This window comes from Argiope bruennichi, chromosome 9 (assembly GCF_947563725.1).
Source record: "Argiope bruennichi chromosome 9, qqArgBrue1.1, whole genome shotgun sequence".
Lineage (NCBI taxonomy): Eukaryota > Metazoa > Arthropoda > Arachnida > Araneae > Araneidae > Argiope > Argiope bruennichi.
Window position 1 is genome coordinate 12,659,992 of NC_079159.1, and position 19,044 is coordinate 12,679,035.

The following is a 19,044-nucleotide window of genomic DNA, read 5'->3' on the forward strand; positions in this document are numbered from 1 at the left end:
ATTTTTTCATGTAATATGATTTGATAGATCTTTCAGTTGGACATACTATCTGTCATTTTTTTTGTTGCAAATTTAACTCTTAAAACTAAATATGAAAAATATACAGTTCAGAAATACTGTTATTTAACTGAAATGAACACATTTACACTCAACCAATTAATGCTCAAGGTTTTCATTTGAAAGCAACTAACTGCATTTTCACATCTATTGACTAAGCTGACTTGCTTCCAGTTTCTTTATAATTTTATAAAATCTCAATATATTTTCCCAAAACTCAAGCAGGTTTCTTCTGGGGTATACCATTCATTAAATACATTTGTCATACATAAAATCATTTTGTAGTCATATAAGGAAATTGAATATATTATTTTTTTGATATTTCAAAAATCTTTATTTTTATATAAAAAGAGTTTTAAATGATTTTCTACCAATTTTTTTAAAAAATAATTCAGAATTTTATTTCATAGTTATTTTTAACATAATTTTTAAGAAATGCATGGCTTTAAATTAATTCAGATGTTCATTAATCTCATGAGTCATTCTGTTGCATTAATTTTACATCAAAAATTAAATTTTGAAATATTACCAACATAAAATTACACAAGTATAATTACAGAAAAGTAAATATTATTGGTTTAATGCCTATTATACTATGACGTTTTAAATACTTTGTTCAAGAAAATTTGAAGGCCATGAATAGCAGAAAATTTATCAACATTCCAGATTGCTAAAGATAACTGTTAGTATAATTAATTATAAATAATTTAGATGAATGAAGGATCTTTCTTTCAAATCAATATAATATTGTAGACTACAGAAATATGCAAATTATTTTTAATTAATATTCATACAGTTTACTTTTTGATAAGAAGAAATTGGAATAAAATATTATGATAATTAAATTAGTATCTAAAGAAAATACTTTAGATAATCTGCATAAAAATAAATGTCAGTCATAATTTATTGAGTAAATATAATGAAATAGGATAAATAGCTTTTTAAATATGGCAAGAATATAAAGTACAAATTAAAAAATGCATTTTAATTTTTTAAATACATAACATTAAATGATATTGAATTTTCTTAAATAGCCTCAATGATGTCACCTGCAATATCTCCTATATTAGAGTCATTAATGACAATCATGTAAGTCTCTTCATCCTTAATACTGTTTTCTTCCTCAGACATCTCAGTTTTAATGACAATCTGATCATTCACAACCCAAGAATTGTTGCTGAGACTTGCAGTAAAATTTTCACCGCTCTCAGATGTCGACATTTCATCGTCTGTGGGAAGTGGATCGAGAGTTTCAAACTGTTCATTTCTGTTGCAAGTATTTTTTAAAGCATGTCTTTTATAACTTCCCATTTGTAGGAATTGTTTACCACAATGATTGCAGCTATAAGGTAAGGAACCTGAGTGAGTAACTAAATGCTTTTCAAGATTGCCACTTCTTTTAAAAGATTTGCCACAGACTTCACAAACATGAGGTTCTTCGCCACTATGTATAGATAAATGCTGTTTCAAACCAGCTTCTGCGCTAAATGTTTTGTCACAAACCTCACATGTGAAAGGCTTATTTTCAGAATGAGTAACCATATGTTTTTTCAAATAACCTATTTTTGTAAAATCCTTCCCACAAACTTTGCAGGTCAAAGACAATTCTGCTTCCTCCTCATGTTTTTGTATATGCCGCCTCATGCCACCAACTTGTATAAATCCTTTACCACATATATGACAAGTATGAGGCCGTTCACCAGTGTGAATCATCTGATGTTTCTTTAAATCACTAAGTTGATTACAGGTTCTTCCACAGATATCACACACATGTGGACTTTGTCCTAAATGAACCATTAAATGAAGTTTTAAATGATGAAGTCTGTTGAATTTCCTGCCACATATATAGCAGCTGAATGGCCGTTCTTCTTCTGGCATATGAATGATCATATGTTGTCGAAGTTGATTCATTTGATGAAAACTTTTTCCACATTCTTTACAAGGAAATAAGCGTTCTCTTTGCATTGTTAATATATTGATATATTAAAGGATGACACTAAATAAAATTGTTTTTCCAAATATCCTTCTTGTATCTCATTCACCTCTTTTTTTTCCCAACTGATGGTAATTTCTGTAAAAAATAATAAAATTAGATATAAAAGCAATCAAATTTCAATAATTAAAACAGATATCTTAAATTATGAATCATTACACAACTGAGTGTCATTAAAATGAAAACAATTTATATTTCTTATTCATTTACTGGTTAATTTTGAAGAAAATTTATGACTGCTTATTTGCTATTTAATATATATATATATATATATATATATATAATCATAACTGAATATTTTCATTTTCTTCTTATATGTACACTTCAGAATGCCATTTCTCTCTCCTTCCCCTTTCCAACCTAGATAGGGTCAGAAATTTTTCATAGCTAGTTCAAATTAGAAATGTTTTAATAAAATTTAAGTTAATTTGAGATAACATTTTTTTTTACCCCATAGGGTTAATTTATATTTAAAAAATCCATATTATCACTGATAGCATATCGAAAAATTTACAAGCATCCCAAAGCCAATGAAAATTATAGGAATTATCAATAAAGATAATTTTACTTAAAAATATAGGATTTTATGCACCTATTTAAAATATTAAGATGGAATATTGCAAATTACCCACTAATCCTTCCAGAGAAGGACAGTGTGCAACCAGATAATTATATGAAAAAATTTTAAATAAAAATATTTTGTAAGAAAGTATTAGTTAAATAAAATTAATTTGAAAATAGAATGCAAAAGAGGAGTTTCTGTAAGATCTGATAAATGTTTTTGTGTCAAGAATGTATGGCCAATATGTTACCTCCTCAATTTTGAGCGAGATCTATTAAGACTAGATGAGAAAAAGACAGCTTTTTTTATCAATTGTTAAATTATTTATTATTGACTTTATTATCTCTGGAACTATATCATGAGGCATTCATCAGAGTTTGTAAAACTTTATTTTGAGGAATGAAATAGCTTCTTCTGTTAAACATGATGCTATTTTTGTTACTACATCAAAAATATCACTTACAGGCCAGTTTTATTCGGCATTCATCAGAAGAAAAAAAAAAACTTACGATATCTCTATCAAGAAGTTTTCATTTTTTAAATACTTTTATTAGTACTTATATATTAACTACATGCCTATAATTAAGTACCAAAAAAATCACAAACAATTTCAGGTTTACAATTAATCATATGCTAGCAGTAAGTTGCCAATTAAAATTTGGCTATTTGATTAATACATTAGTAAACATTTTTCAACAATGGAACAATGTCACACAAAATAATAAACAAAGGGTAAACATTTTTTTTTAATTAGCATATATAACAAATAAGCTAATTTTGAAAATGACCTAGTTTTTTAAACAATTTATACAGCAGATAGATTTCACAAGCAAACTCCGTGCAATATTTGGGTACATTTTCAAAGACAATGTGATCACAGTAAACATAGGCTCCTTAGAAAGCAAACGGTTTGTTTCTTAGCAGGCTGTATACAAAAGAAGCAGTCAGCACTTTAGTAAAACAGAAGTATCCTCTAAAGTCAAAATAAAACTTTCTTTTCTAGATAGAGAAGGTTCCTCTTTAAGCAATTTTAGTACCTTACAGAGCAAGCTTTGCATGACAGTTTATTTTATTTTTTGTAAAATCATAAATAAACTCCTATCTTATGGCTTGTTTAAAGTTATAAGTGAAATCCAATTGAATTGCTAATGTGAGATCGAACATGAGAAAAATGCATAGAAGTCCAAAGCTCTAACCACTACTCCATCTCAGGAAAAGTTTATGCAGGTCATGTAATTTATATATGTATAGCCACATATCAGTATTTAGTTATATATATATATATTATTTTTTTTTGAAAAATCGTGGGGTTTTTTTTAGGAAAGACACTTATAAATAAACTTAGAAAGCAAAACATTATTTAAACATAAAATTTGATCCAAATCATTAGAACCATTTCTGAGATACACAAAATAAATTTATATGTATACAATAACTGCTTGTTTAAAGTTACAAGGTAATGCTATCAATTTTACAAAGTGCCTTCGTTCTATATCCAAAAGATGAAACTAAGATGGGTTATTTATATGATTGCAACAGAGACATAATATATGTTAAATAAACAATTACTAAAAACCAAAATGAAATTATATATTTTGAAGGTTATTTTATTTCAACACCATGATGATACAGATAATCATCTAAACATCCAAGGCAAAATTTGATGGGAATAAAAACACAATGAATATAACATAACAGTTTGCTGATTCATTCCTCTCCCCTTTCTTTCTTGTAAGATTTGTGATCAGATAAAATCTGAGGCAGGTGATAATTAAAACAATTCCAGAAAATCAAAGTAGGATAAATTCAATTCATCACACACAAACAAACACATATATAAGATAGAATTTGAAAGAAATTCAAGAATAAGTTTGAGTGGGAATCTTCTACACCCATAAATAGAATAATCTGCACATTAATTATCCTGATATGGTCCTGATATTTACTTTTAGTAACCTTTTCTCTTTCTGGAAATAATTTATAGCTGTAGTTAAAAAATTAGCCTGCTTGTATATATAAATGAATTCAAATTCAGTGCATCAAGATTTTGCTGATAGCCTGAAGCAAACACAGCTGAAAAACTCACATTAAACTAGATGTTAAGAATATTTATAATACTAAATGTACTACAAGTGACTCTCCAAACTATTAAGGTACATTTGCAGATTAATTCTCATATTTTTCTTCTACTAAAAGAGGAGATTGTTAAAAAAAATAAACATTCCAACAAGAAAAAAATGACTATATTCTACAACTTTCTTAATCAAAAGGAACTGAAATTTATATTTTGAAATGTGTAAAAGTTAGCAATGTAATGAATGAATATTACTAATAATTTATAACCTGGGAACAATTACCAACCAGAAAAATAAAGTTTCATTTTTCATTCATATTACATAATATTTTTATATTTAAATAAAAATAATAGAAGAGACAAAATGCTATGATATTGCTTCATTTTCAAAGAAACTATTTGCTAGAACCATGTACAAGAATTTAAAATTCCAATCTAATAGCCTGTTTGTAATAATTTTATTTTCAAGTGTTTCAGAATTAATAACATGCTTTTGACAAATCTTAGTTATGAAAGGCTTACTAACGTCTGGTTTTTGGCAATTAATTACTGACATGTGGTTAAAACAGGCAACAGTAATTGTCATCATAGAAGTAATAAGAGAAAATAAAATTTACCACAATGATCACAAGTAGAATATTTTAAATTAATTGTAATTTTGAAAGAATTTTTATTAATCCACTTATATTTCAACAGCAATTAATAATATCAAGAGAAGAATCAGCCAACTAAAAATGCAAAGAATTACTTTCAATTTTTCAAATTAAAACAAAAGTAGAACCATCTAATAAAATTATATTGGCCAAAAGTTAATTTACAAAAAGCTGCAATACTTTCCTGTAATTAAAATTGATTTATAAATTTTCACTTCTTAAATATACAAATAATATCGGAAAAGAGTTATATATATATATATATAATTTCTTGCTTAAAGAAATTAACTAACAGAAAAATATATACTTTACAAAATATACTTTACTTCATAAAAAAGAAAAAAAAGAAGGAAAAAAAAAACTACAAGTAAGGTACATGCACTATTTAAAAATAATTTTTTAAAAATTTACTATAAACAAAAATATGCAATTAAAAGTCATTATATTTAAAATATATGTTTTTGTTAGATGACATATTCTGTACACTAATATAACAAACTACGCTCAAACAATAAATTAAAGGATGCATTAATCATAAATAAATAATTGTGATAAATATTGAACAAATAAATTAGAAGTAATAATAGTAGAAAAACTTCATAAAAAACTTACATATTCCCTAAAATGTTTTGAACCCTACAATTAATAAACTGCATAATTTCAAAGATAGCAATAAAGCATAGCTAGAGTTAGTCCTTCCATTTCATTATTATATAATAATTTAATGAAAACTCAATCAGAGAACAATGTTATCTGTGATACTAAAACCTAATACATATGAAATTTGCATGAATTATTAAAAGCATAAAACATTATCCCGAAATTTAAAGTACATTACGCTAAAATGTTTACAAACATTCAACAAGAGAATATATGTTTTAGATAATAAGTAACTGAAAGAATTTTCACGAATTAAAAAACTAATGTGCGGAAATAAATGTACTTTTTCCGACACAAGTTATGATCACAAGTTATGAAACAAAAGTCCTTCCAATATAAATTCAAAGATAAGAAGAAATCTACTGCGAATTAAAGCTTGCAATTAAAAAAAATAGATATTGCAAAAATATGACAAAGATTATTAGTATAATCATTAAATGCAAGGAATGGCAAAATATAATGTAAATTCAAACAGTAATTCTCATCAAGCATTAAAATTTACATCTATATATCACTCGGGGGTAAATAACGGCCATATTTGAATAATGATAAATAAATATTTCATATTATTATGAATTTTCAAATTAAAAACTACTCTGAAAGTGTCAAATAATACAAATAAACAAATATTACACTGACAAGATCTTCGTGAAATCAATTCAAACCAAAAACATAAACTTTTCAATCTGGTAACAAAAGTATTACAGCAACAGAACCAGGTTCATGGAAAGAAATACGAAAATGGTGAAGATTTAGGCGTGCGATGTGCCGCCGCTAACTATTATTTACAATAACTATGAATAAAAAAATACATTACTTACTGTATTTAACTATCTTAGTTATACAATTTACAACAAACTACTTATAGTCACTATTTAATAATGAATCCCATTAAAAATAAAATATATAAATATCCCTTATTATATGTTTCTTACGTCATTCGATGAACGGAGAAGAAATTGCGAACAGATGCATGATTTCTTTTCTTAGATTTCTAATACAAAAACGAGTATATCATTAGATTTTATTCTGTATTAACTACTTTTTAGTTATAATTTATAAAATCAAAAGATTAATTCTAATTTTGCTTTTTAAATAAAATATTCCGTTTATGTTTTATTTTGAAAACGAAATCTGGCAACCATTTGCATTGATCATGTTTGTTGTTATTTGTCTCTCGAGTTTTTAAGTGTTGTGGTGTTTATTAATTATTTTATTGTCTTTTTGTACGTTTTTCTATTAGTGCAATGATGCCAACCTTTCGAGAAAAAGTGGGTGGTTTCCTTCGTCAGCTTTCTACAGGACAGGAAAAGAAACCTAATTATAAATCACCATGCACATCTCCAACATCAACTGGCTCCTTTATTCATAAATATTTACTAGGGTGCGTTTTTTTTAATTTTCTTTTTTTAGATTCTCCTTCAGTTTGCTATATAAATGTGGAATTCTGAAATTGTAATGCTACATTCCACCTCTTTTTATTTTCTGTTAAGAAGTTTTTATTGAGGTAAATATCACTGAAACCTGCATTAAAATTTTATTGTTATAATTGCAAAAAACAGTATTAGTTACGACAGGACAAAAAGGAATTTCTTTCCTATACCATTTTGTCCAAGAAATATATATCAGTTTTTGACATTCTGTTGCCAATAATTCTTTCCTGTCATATATTTTTATATCAGCATCAGGCTCAGTTAGCTGCCACTACTTCACAAAGATTTATTCTGAATTATTTTATAAATAAAATTGAAAACATTTATAGTTTTTTTTTTATTCAGCTTGTGAGGTATTTATAGTGTATTTTTGATTTTTTTTTTTTTATTATTAATTTAAAAGCTTAAGGATAGTGCTTCCTATCACAATTCGGATTTTGTAATGAGATGTTAAACTCTTCAGAAATAAATAATTAGTCATAGTTTTTTTGTGCATCTAGATAAACTTTGAAAAATCTCATAATGTCTTGATGAGGAATTCAAAGAGACGAAAATATTTGAATGTACTAATTTTTATTTAGTAATACAAGATTTTCTCTCAATAAAAATTAAAAAAAAAAACAACCCTTTTCTATATTTTTATATTTATTAAGAATGTGCGAATATTAGAGATTAGTACAAGATAAATAGATTATATGGAGAAAGAAATTTTATTCTGATATGCCCAGCAAACATATATGGCGTACCTGGGGAACCGGTAAACATATATATAACGCATCAACACTAAGAGTTGAGAGTTTTTAAAAAGACATTGGCTTAGTTCACGATGCTAAGTAAATACTTAGAATATTACTTTTTATTGTTTAGACTTGTAATTGTATTATGAATATGTGATCTATAGTCAAATATAATGCATAAGAAAATTTAATTTTAAGTGCTTGCATTCTTATACTGCTAAAGATATTTTTGTTGTTCTTATTTTAAAATGTATATATATATATATATCATAATTTAGGCATATATGTGATCGAAAGGAAAGACAAATTTTAAATATATTTCTATGTATATTTCCAGAGGAAGGCAACAATTTGTACAAGGAGACGATAAGCAGAATACATCTGTTGATACTAGAACACATGAGCAAAGTGACAGAAAATTTTCTGTTTCGCGATTTTACTAAAAAATTCTGATAGAGAATTTCTTTGTCATCTGTTAATTTATGGAAGAGAATCTTGAATATCTTTGAAAAAATACTATTGGCATTAAGGACTTTTGTCCTTTGCTTAGAGCATAAAAAAATGCACATATCATGAATTTTTAGAGCATGTGTTAAAAATAATTAAATAGAAAATAGTATTTGAATAAATAGAGAAAATTCTAGAATAAAGTAACTTGAGCTAATTTAAGATAAAAATTAAGAAATTAAGTAGGATTTAAATTAAGAAATATCATTATATATATAAGTATATGTATAAAGTACTTGTTTTTTCCCCATGATCTTGGGATTATTTAGTGACTATTAAATTATATCGATAAAGGTTTTTTGGGAGGATTTTCAATTTGTGCTAAGATCACTATTTTCTATTGCACATAAAATGCAAAGATGATTACATTCCCAGATTTACTTGACAGTTTTCAGATTATTTTAATTATTTTGTTTGTAATTTTTGATTTATCGTAGTATAAAAATAAACAAATGCTAAATATGTGTTTGTTTTATGTATAACTTATGTTATGAGAGTAAATCAGAAAATAACCGTGTGATTTTATTTGTAGGGAAGTAAAGAGGTATCATCCTGAAGTTTTGTATGGAAAATCTTATTATGATTTGCCTGTGAAAGAAATAGCTCCATTATCCAGAACTGTATTATCCGCATGTACGGGACCCCAGGGTGGATTAACTACTGTGGATCTGGAACCAAAGCCATTTGAATTTCCAGATATAGATGTGCATTTCATAGATGAAGATCATAGAGATAGCTCTGAAAATTTGGTAAAATGCAAGGAAGCAACAGAAGAAGGAAATTCTGCTCGTTGTGGTAAAAAAAAACTTTTTTACTATATGAAAAATAGTGTTTCAGTTTTAAACTAAAACTCATGGAACAGATATTTATATTGTTTCAAAATATTTATTTTTCCATATATAAAACACCATCAATGGGACTGGATTATTCCCTGTGAGGTACTTAAGCTGTGAAGTTTTGTGATCCATCCTTTTTTCCAAATTATATAATTTTTATTAATAACTTTAATTAACATCAAAGAAATTTCTCTTACTTCCAAAAATGTCAAATCAAATCTGTTTAATAGCTGATAGCACAATATTTATTTATTTTGTAATTTATATGGTAAAGTGATATTGCTGATGATATACTTCTTAGTAATATACTGTGAAGCACATACTTCTAGTAGAACAGAAAACATATAAAATTCATGCATGAACATATAATTTTTTAATTAAATCTATTAGTATTAGTAAAATATTAAATATGTGACCTATCTAATTTCGAAATCTTAAATATTTTAATAGATACAGAATCATGGTCTGATGGTGATCAGAATAAGTTAAGTGATAATGCTGAGTCCAAAACGATGGAAATTGCTGGTATTAAGGATTGGTTTTCTCCTTGTGAATCAGCCTATGGAATTGCTACAACTTTATATGAATGTCATCCTGTAACAAAAGAAAATGCAGGTACTTTTTTGTAGAATTTAAAAAAAAATTCTCTAATCAAAATCCAATTATTCAGTATCCAGTTATCAGGTTCTCTTTTAAAATAAAAAAAAATAAAAAAAAAAAATGAATTTGCAAACAAATTCCTTTTAAGTAGAGTTATTGATGTAAGAGGTTGATATGTGCAGTCAGTGATATTTTATTACCATATGTCAGTGAATAAAATATAAACAACATTGTTTTTGTAGTAATTAAATTAATACTTTATAACAAATTTCAGGGGGAAGGTACCTTACCCCTTGCCTAAAAATAATCCTTTTTCTAAAAAATTTGATTTTTCTGATATTTTACTATCTGGATTAAATATAGTTCCAGTTGATGATTGAAGTTCTACTATATTATGAATTAAAAATCACTTATTATAGGATAAAAAAAGTAAACAAAAAAATCAGCAGTTGTATTTTGTATGACATCTGATTTTATGCAATTGTATTTTGATTCTCTTTGTATATGTTGGTGCTTATTTTTAAGAAAATTAAAGAATATTGGTTTATTATCAAGAATTACAAAAACAATTTGTTGAACAACCATTGCTGCATTTTGATAGCGAACATTTCCTTGCTTATTTTGTGTAGTTTTTTAATAAAGGCTGAAATCATGTTTTGATATTAATTTTGTTTTTATATATATTTAGGTAATCCCATAGCAGATGCCTATGCTGTAGTGATGAGGGAAAACAGTGCTCTTTTGGTTTTGGCTGATGGTGTGAACTGGGGTGAAAAATCTTGTTTAGCTGCTAGATGTGCAATACATGGGTGTGTGAATTACCTTAATAAAGTTTTGTACAGAGAAGGAGCTGGTGACATTACAACACTGGTAAGTAAAAAACTATACTCTGTGTTAGGAGTTTTTATTTAAATTATGTTGGGGTATCGAGATTGACTGTATGGACTATATTGACATCTACTCATTTTGAAATTAGTATGTGTATATCTGTGTAAATTTGATAAAGTGATTGGGAATATTGATATGAATTAGTGTATGTAAAGTATATTATAAAGATTTCCAAACTTAATAAATGTTGTTAGTGTTATTAAGTAATTATAAATTATCCACAAAACATTACTAATAGTATTGATCAAAACTCATAAATTGACTCTAAAAATTTATACAGTTTCATGACAAATTAATTAATTCTATTTTTGCTTTTTTGCAAATCTATTTTTTGGAATATTCTGATAACCTTTGCATATTGTTTTACTGCACCCTATATATATTGGCACCCTAGCACTGTTAATTCTGTATCTGCATGTATATTGACAATTCAGATACATTAATTACTCAGTATATGTCATAAACTACTTGTAGTTTTATCAGTAGAAAATAATGTAAATAGTGAAATGGTAATTCCACAAATAAAAATATTGATGTTTCACTCACTTCCATCATTGCTAATCAGCTTGATAATGCTCGTCCAAAAATGAATATCGAATAAGATATACAATAAATTATCTGCAACATTTTTAATATTGTACATGTAATAAATGCTAATAATTTATTCATGATAAAATTCTAATTTCAATATTGTTGTTGGAAATTATTCCCCCCCCCCTTTTTTCCCATAGAATAATTTTTTAACAAAAGAAGATGAATATTCAGTAAAGCAGATGTGTGTTTGTCAAGACAATAAAAATCAAATTTTGTCAAAAATCATAGAGAGACAGAGAACAAGACAAAATTAAAAAGGTAGTGAAAAAAAATCAATGACCCAAGCTGATGACAGCTCAAAAATCAATGACAGCTCCAATGCCTCTGAATTCAGTGGAATAGAAGAGTTGTACTTTTCTTTAAATCAGTCAGTTAATTATTGTCTCTGTTGGCTTTCATGGCCTGCAGGATGAATCATCCTAAGTTAGATTTCTTTTTCTTGTTGACTCACTTCTTATTTTTATATTTGTATTGCTTTTTTTTTTCTTTTGATTACCCAACAAAATGAGCAAATAGCAATGGAATTTCAAAATGGGAAGGTTATAAAGCTCAATATGAAAAAAAAAAAAAAAGTAACTTTTAAAAATAAATTAAAGGGAGTTTTCAGCTCTGCCGCCCTTATGGACAAATTGCCATTAGTGTGTTGTGTGCATGCTTATGCACGCATGTGTTAAAATAATTTTTTTAAGTAGGTTATCCAATTGTATTGATGTATGCATAAATTCATTATGATCTTTTTCTTATTGTAGTATGTACTGCTTTTAATTCTAAGATTTTCAGCACAGCATTTAGAATTTAAATATCTTATCTTGATGTATTGTTATTTATGATCATTCATATATTTATAATTTTGACAGGATATATTTATTAGTCTATTAAGATCATTCAGTGAAGCTCATAATCTGATTCTCCAAGAAAATGGAACACTTACCACTTTGTGTGCTGTAGTTGTCGCCCAAATAAAAAAGTCCAGCAAGTTTATAGCTTGTGCATGTAATGTTGGGGACAGCTTGGCTTATATTTATAGTCCAAAATATGGAGTTCGTGAAATAACTCAAGGTAAATTTTATCTTCCCTCCTTTGAGTAATTTTTATAATGCTTTTTTTTCCCAGTTTGATTTTTTTTTTTTTTTTTTCAATGGTGAACTTAGCCTTAGTTATTTGAAAATGCAAAGTTTTATTTTTCTTTTGGTATTAAAATTTAAGTGTTTATAATTAAACCATATTTGTGCAGATCTCTACAAATGAGTGTGTGGAATGCAGAAAAAAGAACTTTAAAAATTAGTTTGATAATCAGTTAATAAAATAATTTATGTATGTATTTGATTTAAGACTGTGCTTGTTTGAGCTGTATAGTAAATTGTCATTGAACATTGAGTAATTGGTTATAATACCATATAGAAGTGGTGTGAAATTAAACTTTCTAAAACCAGTTTGTCATTCTTTGATGTCACTGTTTAGTTTTGTAAGTATTTTCAAAACTGGTTTGATCATGTTTTGTTGAATTTAAAACACTCATGAATCATTTTGTATCAGAGCTAACGCCTTTAAATTCCTTTTTATTGCAAAGTCTTTTTGAAACTTACTATGTGGGAAAAGATTTAGTTTTGCTTATATAATTGTCTTGCTAAATGTTATTAATTTTTTTTTATTTATATATATATAACATGATAAATTAGATTTTCCTAAATTTTTAAGATTTGCTTTTAAAAAATTACATGAATAGATTACCTAACTGAACAGCAATTTAAATTCAAATATAAAAATGCTTTTATTTTAACTTTTATATTGTACAGACTATTGTTGTTTTTCTAAAATGTCTCAAATCTATTTGAAGTTACTTTTAAATGCCTGGTATTGATCTGGAACATAAATATCACAAATCCCATGTTATTACAAATTTTATTTTTGTAATTCTACTTTCCAATCAAAGGAATATCCTTTCTGAATGGATATGTTTTCACTGCTGTGCCAACTAACACTTTTTGTTTTTAATATCTGAGTGTGAATTGCCTGAGTTTCTTGTCACATTTTACAGTATCATTACAAACTTCTCACTAAGATGGAAATTTCAGACTAATTGCTAAGAAATAACATATGTGAATATGTGAATTTTTCTATTATTATAACCTATAGATATATTTAAAGTAGCAAATTCACACAAAAAAAATCCAAATACAAGTAGGAAATTGAAAAATTTGTGGTAAAATTATCATTCTACATTGCTCATCAAATGAGAAAATATCTGATTTAAAAATTGTTCTACAAAATGTCAACAGTAGTCTGAAAAATAATAATTAAATATTAAATAAAGTTTACTTGTCTGAATATAATTTTACTTATTATATTTAGTCCAAATGTCATATTAGAACAATTCTTAAACCAAATATAAAAGAAAACTATCTTTATAGCATAAACAAAATAAAATATTACTACCTCCTCAACTGTTCCATTTATAGATTGAATGGAAAATAGAACATGGCACAAGATTAATAATGCAAATATAATAAACTGGTTTTTGACAGTCGATTTTCAATTTTGAGTTCTCTTAAAAAAATTTCTCCTTAAAAATTCAAAAAAAAGGGGGGGAAATAATGCTAAAATGGCACTTTGAATTGTATAAAACATTATTTCTAAAACAAATACTTTTTTATTGACATATTACATTTAAAAAGAGGGTTTTCTTAAATTTTTACTTTAAAGTTTTTCAGACTTGTGAAAACAGACATTTGGCACATATTGACACATATACAATTAACTATGCTGTATGTTGTAATGTATAGTATTAGTATATTTAATCAGTATATTTAATATGGGTGTTATTCTGTAGAACTGATGGTTAAAACTGAAGAATAAAAATAAATTTGAAATTTAATCTCATTTGATCAGTTATTGCATGAAATAATTACGTACTTATGAAATGATGGATTCAAGAATAACTATGTGGATTACAATCATTACTGTTAGATATTTTCTGAATCTGTATATATGAATTATTAATATATGTGGTATAGAAATTAGTTTTACTACTTATTATCGAGTGGCAACAGTCAAATGTAAACAAATTGCTATATACAAACTGTCAAACTGCTTCATTGAAAGTTTTTGCTGCTGTATATAATTCAACGCATTGCTAATTAACGGAACTACAAAACATTATTAGAAATGCTGTGGAGAGTTGTTGCCATACACATTCCATTCAGCCCAAGGAATAGACTGATAATTTAATCAAGAGCAAAAGTACCCATTCATATAGGTTAATCAAAAATACCCATTTGGCAAACACTGTGACTTATAGTGATTTATGTTATGTATATTCCAAAACTATTATCTCATATAAAGGATTTTTGCATTATTTTAAAATTCAAAAATTATTGTTATTATATAAATTAGATTTCTGTATTTTTTTAATAAAATTTCTTAATTTAATAAATAATTTATAATGTCTAATGAAACTTTATTATGAAAACATCCAATCACATTGTTTTTCTGATGTTAAAATTGAAATAAAGTAAATGCTTTCTGTGGGAATTAATTCTGAAATAGGATTTTCATTTCTACTTTTATTTTGTTGTGCATATAATTTTTTTTGCCTACCAATGGAGTAATTTTGTGATTGATTCAAATAAATTCATATTTTTCCATCTTAATCAAATAACAAAATGAAACTAAAAAATTACATTCCATATTAATAGTGTGACAGCCTAAAAATTTAGTAATGTGGTATACAAATAGTCAAAAAAGATGGTTGTACAATTTATAATATTAATTTCATTGTAAATGTAATTCTTTTTTATAGGTTCTCATGACATTTATTCTATGAGGGATATGAGGGATGCCTTGGGTGCGTTAGGACCCGTTGATGGTATCAATCCTGAACTAAGCAATCTCACAGTTTCCATGTCTGAAGTAGAACCTGACGACATTGTATTTCTTGCCAGTGATGGTATTTCTGACAACTTTGATCCAGTTGTTGGTAAGTTTGCTATTCCAAGAAAGGTTGATAAAAAAGTCAAAACACCCACCGATGCTACAACGACAATCGACAACGCTCGAGGCTCAAATCCTATCAGCACATTAAATACTCAGAGTGAAAAAGAAAATTTTGCAATCGACCTTAATTTGCCTGTAGTAGAGGCTCATCAGAGGCATGAATTAACATTACTGAGAATGGAGGATCTCATTGTTAATGGAGTTAATGAAGGTGATGGACCCTGCAAAACTGCTCAGCAAATCTGTGAACAGATGATAGATTTTGCTGAAAAATTAACCATTGCTAAACGTCGTATTTTAGAAGATCCAGAGCTCTATAAAAATGATGATCTGAAAGTCAATCAAGCTGGGCAACGTATGCGGCGAAGAAAAGTTGGAGAAAAGCTTTCAATGGTTCCAGGAAAATTGGATCATGCCTCAATAGTAGCATATACAGTAGGAGTGCGATTTCAAGAAAAAGTACCGCTAATAGCAGAATGTGAATCTTTTTCAGATTTGAAATGCTGAATTAGATTATTTTGTAAGTCACTTTAATAATTCTATCACCCTTTTAGATAGATTGAAATTTGTAATTTTATATGTCCTGTTAGGTTTTAGGGCAAAACAATCAAATCCACTAAATTTATAAATTTATAACCTGAAGAATTTTAATGCTGTTCATTACTGCGCAGCAAAAGAAAAAAAAAAATTATATATTTTATAGCTTCCTACTTTAAGGATGTTCAAGTTGATCTTGAGTTTCATGTTTGCTCATATAGAATACAGCGATTCCATTCCCACATTTTTTTTTAATCCTCTCGTTATTTCTGAAGAAAGAGTGCATGATTTTTTTTAGTATTTTTTTATATAGCTTTTTTGTGTGTATTTATAGGTTGTCTCTCCCCCCCCCCCCATCTATTAAGAAAAGGTCCATCTCTGCATAATGAATTCCTCAATTTTTTTTTATGTGTTCTAAAACTTTAACTTTGAAACAATCAGTACATGTGGCTTGCAGATTGCAAATGATGTAATGGACTCATTTTAGAATCAGATGCTAATAATCACAATACTGCGTAATTAACTTTTGTTAAAAGATATATGGAGAGTATATGGAGAAAGAAAAAAACCCTGCAAAATAGTTGTGTTTAATTGTTAATTAGTTTCTACTGGAATTTTAAAAAATGTGTCAGTCAGTTGGATATAATATTAGAATTTAAAGTAGTTACAAATTTTGCCTAAAATACACTGATATATGGTCTTAAAAAACCCTTGTGGGAATTTTAGTATTTTTGCAAGTTTCTTTGAAAAGGTAAAAGTAACTCTGTTGGAATGAAAAAAAAAAAAAAAGTCTTCAATTGCTATTGATATTTTGTGTACAGCATAAAAGTTAAAAAAAAAAAAAAAAAGACACCTGCCTGTATATACATTTTAGCTAAAAGATTTTATAAGATTGTTTTGTTTATTGTGTGCCATTTTGTATTTGTCACTGTCCTGCGAAAATATAAATTTTGGTTTGTATCTTTATGTGTATGTGTATTGTATTTTTCTCGGACTGTGATCGAAATATAAGTGACCCTGTGTAACAAGGTTGTGTGATTGTTGAGAATTGTATAGTATATGAAGATGAAATTTAATGTTTATAATTGTATAAATTAATCAAAATCCAAAAATGTTTGATATGGAAATTTTACGCTTTGTGACGTTAGACTATTAATTTTTAAAATTCTATTTAAATAATGTTTTTCATTCCATTCCAAAAGTATTTATTTTTTTGGAATTAAAATTTTTGATTTTTTATTTGCTTCTGTACTATGGGGCTTTTTCAAAATGCAATTGAGGAAATTCAAACTTCTCTGAGAACGTTATAATATTATTTGAATTGCTGTTTAATGAAAATACTAGGCTCATGAATTTTCTGTAGAAAGAAGTTCTTTATCAGCCATTAGCTCAAAGTAATAGTAATAAATAACACAATATGCTTTGGTATGCAGGGAAATAAGAGATTCCTTCCTTTTTAACTTGGTGCAATACTTCAATGAAGTATATATAGAGTGATTGTTAAGAAACCTATTTTATTTTGATACTGTGATGAACTTTTCAAATATGTTGTTTATTGTTCCATGGATAACATATTATCCAATAATATGTTATCCATCTATTTTATGATCAGCAATCCAAAAATAAGTAAACAAATAAATGTCTAGTAATTACAAACTAAACAAATATGCGTAATATTGTCATGTGCAGGCAAGAGTACAGTTGTCCTTATTGTACTTTATTTACAATGCATACTTCACTTCAGTGCTCATTTAATTTGTTGTGCTACATAGAAATAAGATTCCCAAAATATTATTTTAAGTTGGATTATTATAATTCATTATATCATTTTTGATTGGTTCATATTAAGTTCATCGAACCATTTATTGCTACATAAGTTCAGCATGAAAATTTTATCTATGATTTTTTTTAATTGCAAAATAATTTTTTTATCCTTATTAATGCCTTTTGGATTTAAATTTGTGTTTTGACTTTTTTTTTTTTTTCCTGTGCGTAACTGTTTTTATATCTAAAATTAAAACAGCCTGACAAAAATTCACAAGATCAATGACCAAATCATTACAATTTAACAATCACTCTATATATAATATATAGTCAATTTTTCATCTTTGCAACATCTGCTTATTTATAATCTCAGTGCTTTTGTACTTAATTATATTTTTTAATGTATATATTTCATCTGCTTATTTTAATATATTGTCACAATGCATAATTTTTTGGAAACAATAATTATGCATGAATTTTTAATGTCTCAACTACATTTATCATGCATTCAAAATATTGTCATAATCATCAGATCATTTTTGTGCTATATTTATTATTATTAAAATATTTCCTATTTATTAATTTTTTGATATTTAATGATCTTATAAAGTATAAACTTGTACCGAATTTTAGAAAACTAACGTTAAATAACTATGCAAATCATTAATTAATTTTTTTTATACAAATAAAGAAATAAATGCTTTTTATTGTATTTTTTTTAATATTTTTACAAACATAACTTCTTAAATCAGAATGATCTAGTTTTTGTTCTCAATATTCTTTTATGTAATATATTTAGCTTATTAATTCAAAAAAAAAAAAATTTCTAATCATGTCACTTTTGCCACCTACTTCCAACATAAAAACAATAATTGACATATAATTTATAGAGTAATGCAAGTCTACTTACTCTTATAATCATATTATTTATATTTAAAAATTATTTTTAGGGTTTTTTTTTTTTCATATTTTTTAATTGATGATTTTTTTTTAACCTGTGATACTTTTACATTTCAGCAACATTTTCTTACCTTGTTAATTATTTTCATATCATGAATGAAATTTTTTTTATGGTGCTCAAAGTTGAAAAGTTTTTGACTTTTCTTTTTTGTAATTAATCTTATGATTTTTAACAGTGACTTTCTATGACATTAGT

General features: G+C 26.5%; 2 protein-coding genes across 5 annotated transcripts; one reads left to right on the plus strand and one right to left on the minus strand.

Annotated features, from left to right (window-relative positions):
- Nucleotides 1–1,016: 1,016 nt before the first annotated feature.
- Nucleotides 1,017–6,906, minus strand: LOC129985300 (gastrula zinc finger protein XlCGF8.2DB-like). 4 transcript variants are annotated; one of them, XM_056095279.1, is made up of 2 exons: nucleotides 6,821–6,906; nucleotides 1,017–2,128 (listed from the first exon to the last, which is right to left on the minus strand). In XM_056095279.1, the coding sequence occupies exon 2, from the start codon at nucleotides 2,020–2,022 to the stop codon at nucleotides 1,084–1,086; it is 939 nt and encodes a 312-aa protein (XP_055951254.1). In that variant the 5' UTR covers nucleotides 2,023–2,128; nucleotides 6,821–6,906; the 3' UTR covers nucleotides 1,017–1,083. The 4 variants fall into 4 exon arrangements, with proteins under 4 accessions (XP_055951254.1, XP_055951252.1, XP_055951251.1 ...); XM_056095277.1 differs by lacking the exon at nucleotides 6,821–6,906 and adding an exon at nucleotides 6,639–6,724; XM_056095276.1 differs by lacking the exon at nucleotides 6,821–6,906 and adding an exon at nucleotides 6,633–6,724.
- Nucleotides 6,907–7,163: 257 nt separating this feature from the next.
- On the plus strand, nucleotides 7,164–18,154 carry LOC129984099 (PP2C-like domain-containing protein CG9801). Its single transcript, XM_056093880.1, has 6 exons — nucleotides 7,164–7,383; nucleotides 9,209–9,471; nucleotides 9,963–10,127; nucleotides 10,801–10,982; nucleotides 12,452–12,653; nucleotides 15,394–18,154. Exons 1-6 carry the CDS (start codon nucleotides 7,247–7,249, stop codon nucleotides 16,092–16,094), a joined length of 1,650 nt encoding a protein of 549 aa, XP_055949855.1. The 5' UTR covers nucleotides 7,164–7,246; the 3' UTR covers nucleotides 16,095–18,154.
- The last annotated feature ends 890 nt before the right edge of the window (nucleotides 18,155–19,044 follow it).

What these genes read in the sequence shown, in the direction of transcription:
- LOC129985300 (XM_056095279.1), bottom strand. Translation starts at nt 2,022, where the DNA reads ATGCAAAGAGAACGCTTATTTCCTTGTAAAGAATGTGGAAAAAGTTTT.
- LOC129984099 (XM_056093880.1), top strand. Translation starts at nt 7,247, where the DNA reads ATGATGCCAACCTTTCGAGAAAAAGTGGGTGGTTTCCTTCGTCAGCTT. An exon ending in AGGAAATTCTGCTCGTTGTG is followed by an intron (nt 9,472 to 9,962) that starts GTAAAAAAAAAC and finishes ATATTTTAATAG; the next exon opens with ATACAGAATCATGGTCTGAT. An exon ending in CTGGTGACATTACAACACTG is followed by an intron (nt 10,983 to 12,451) that starts GTAAGTAAAAAA and finishes TAATTTTGACAG; the next exon opens with GATATATTTATTAGTCTATT.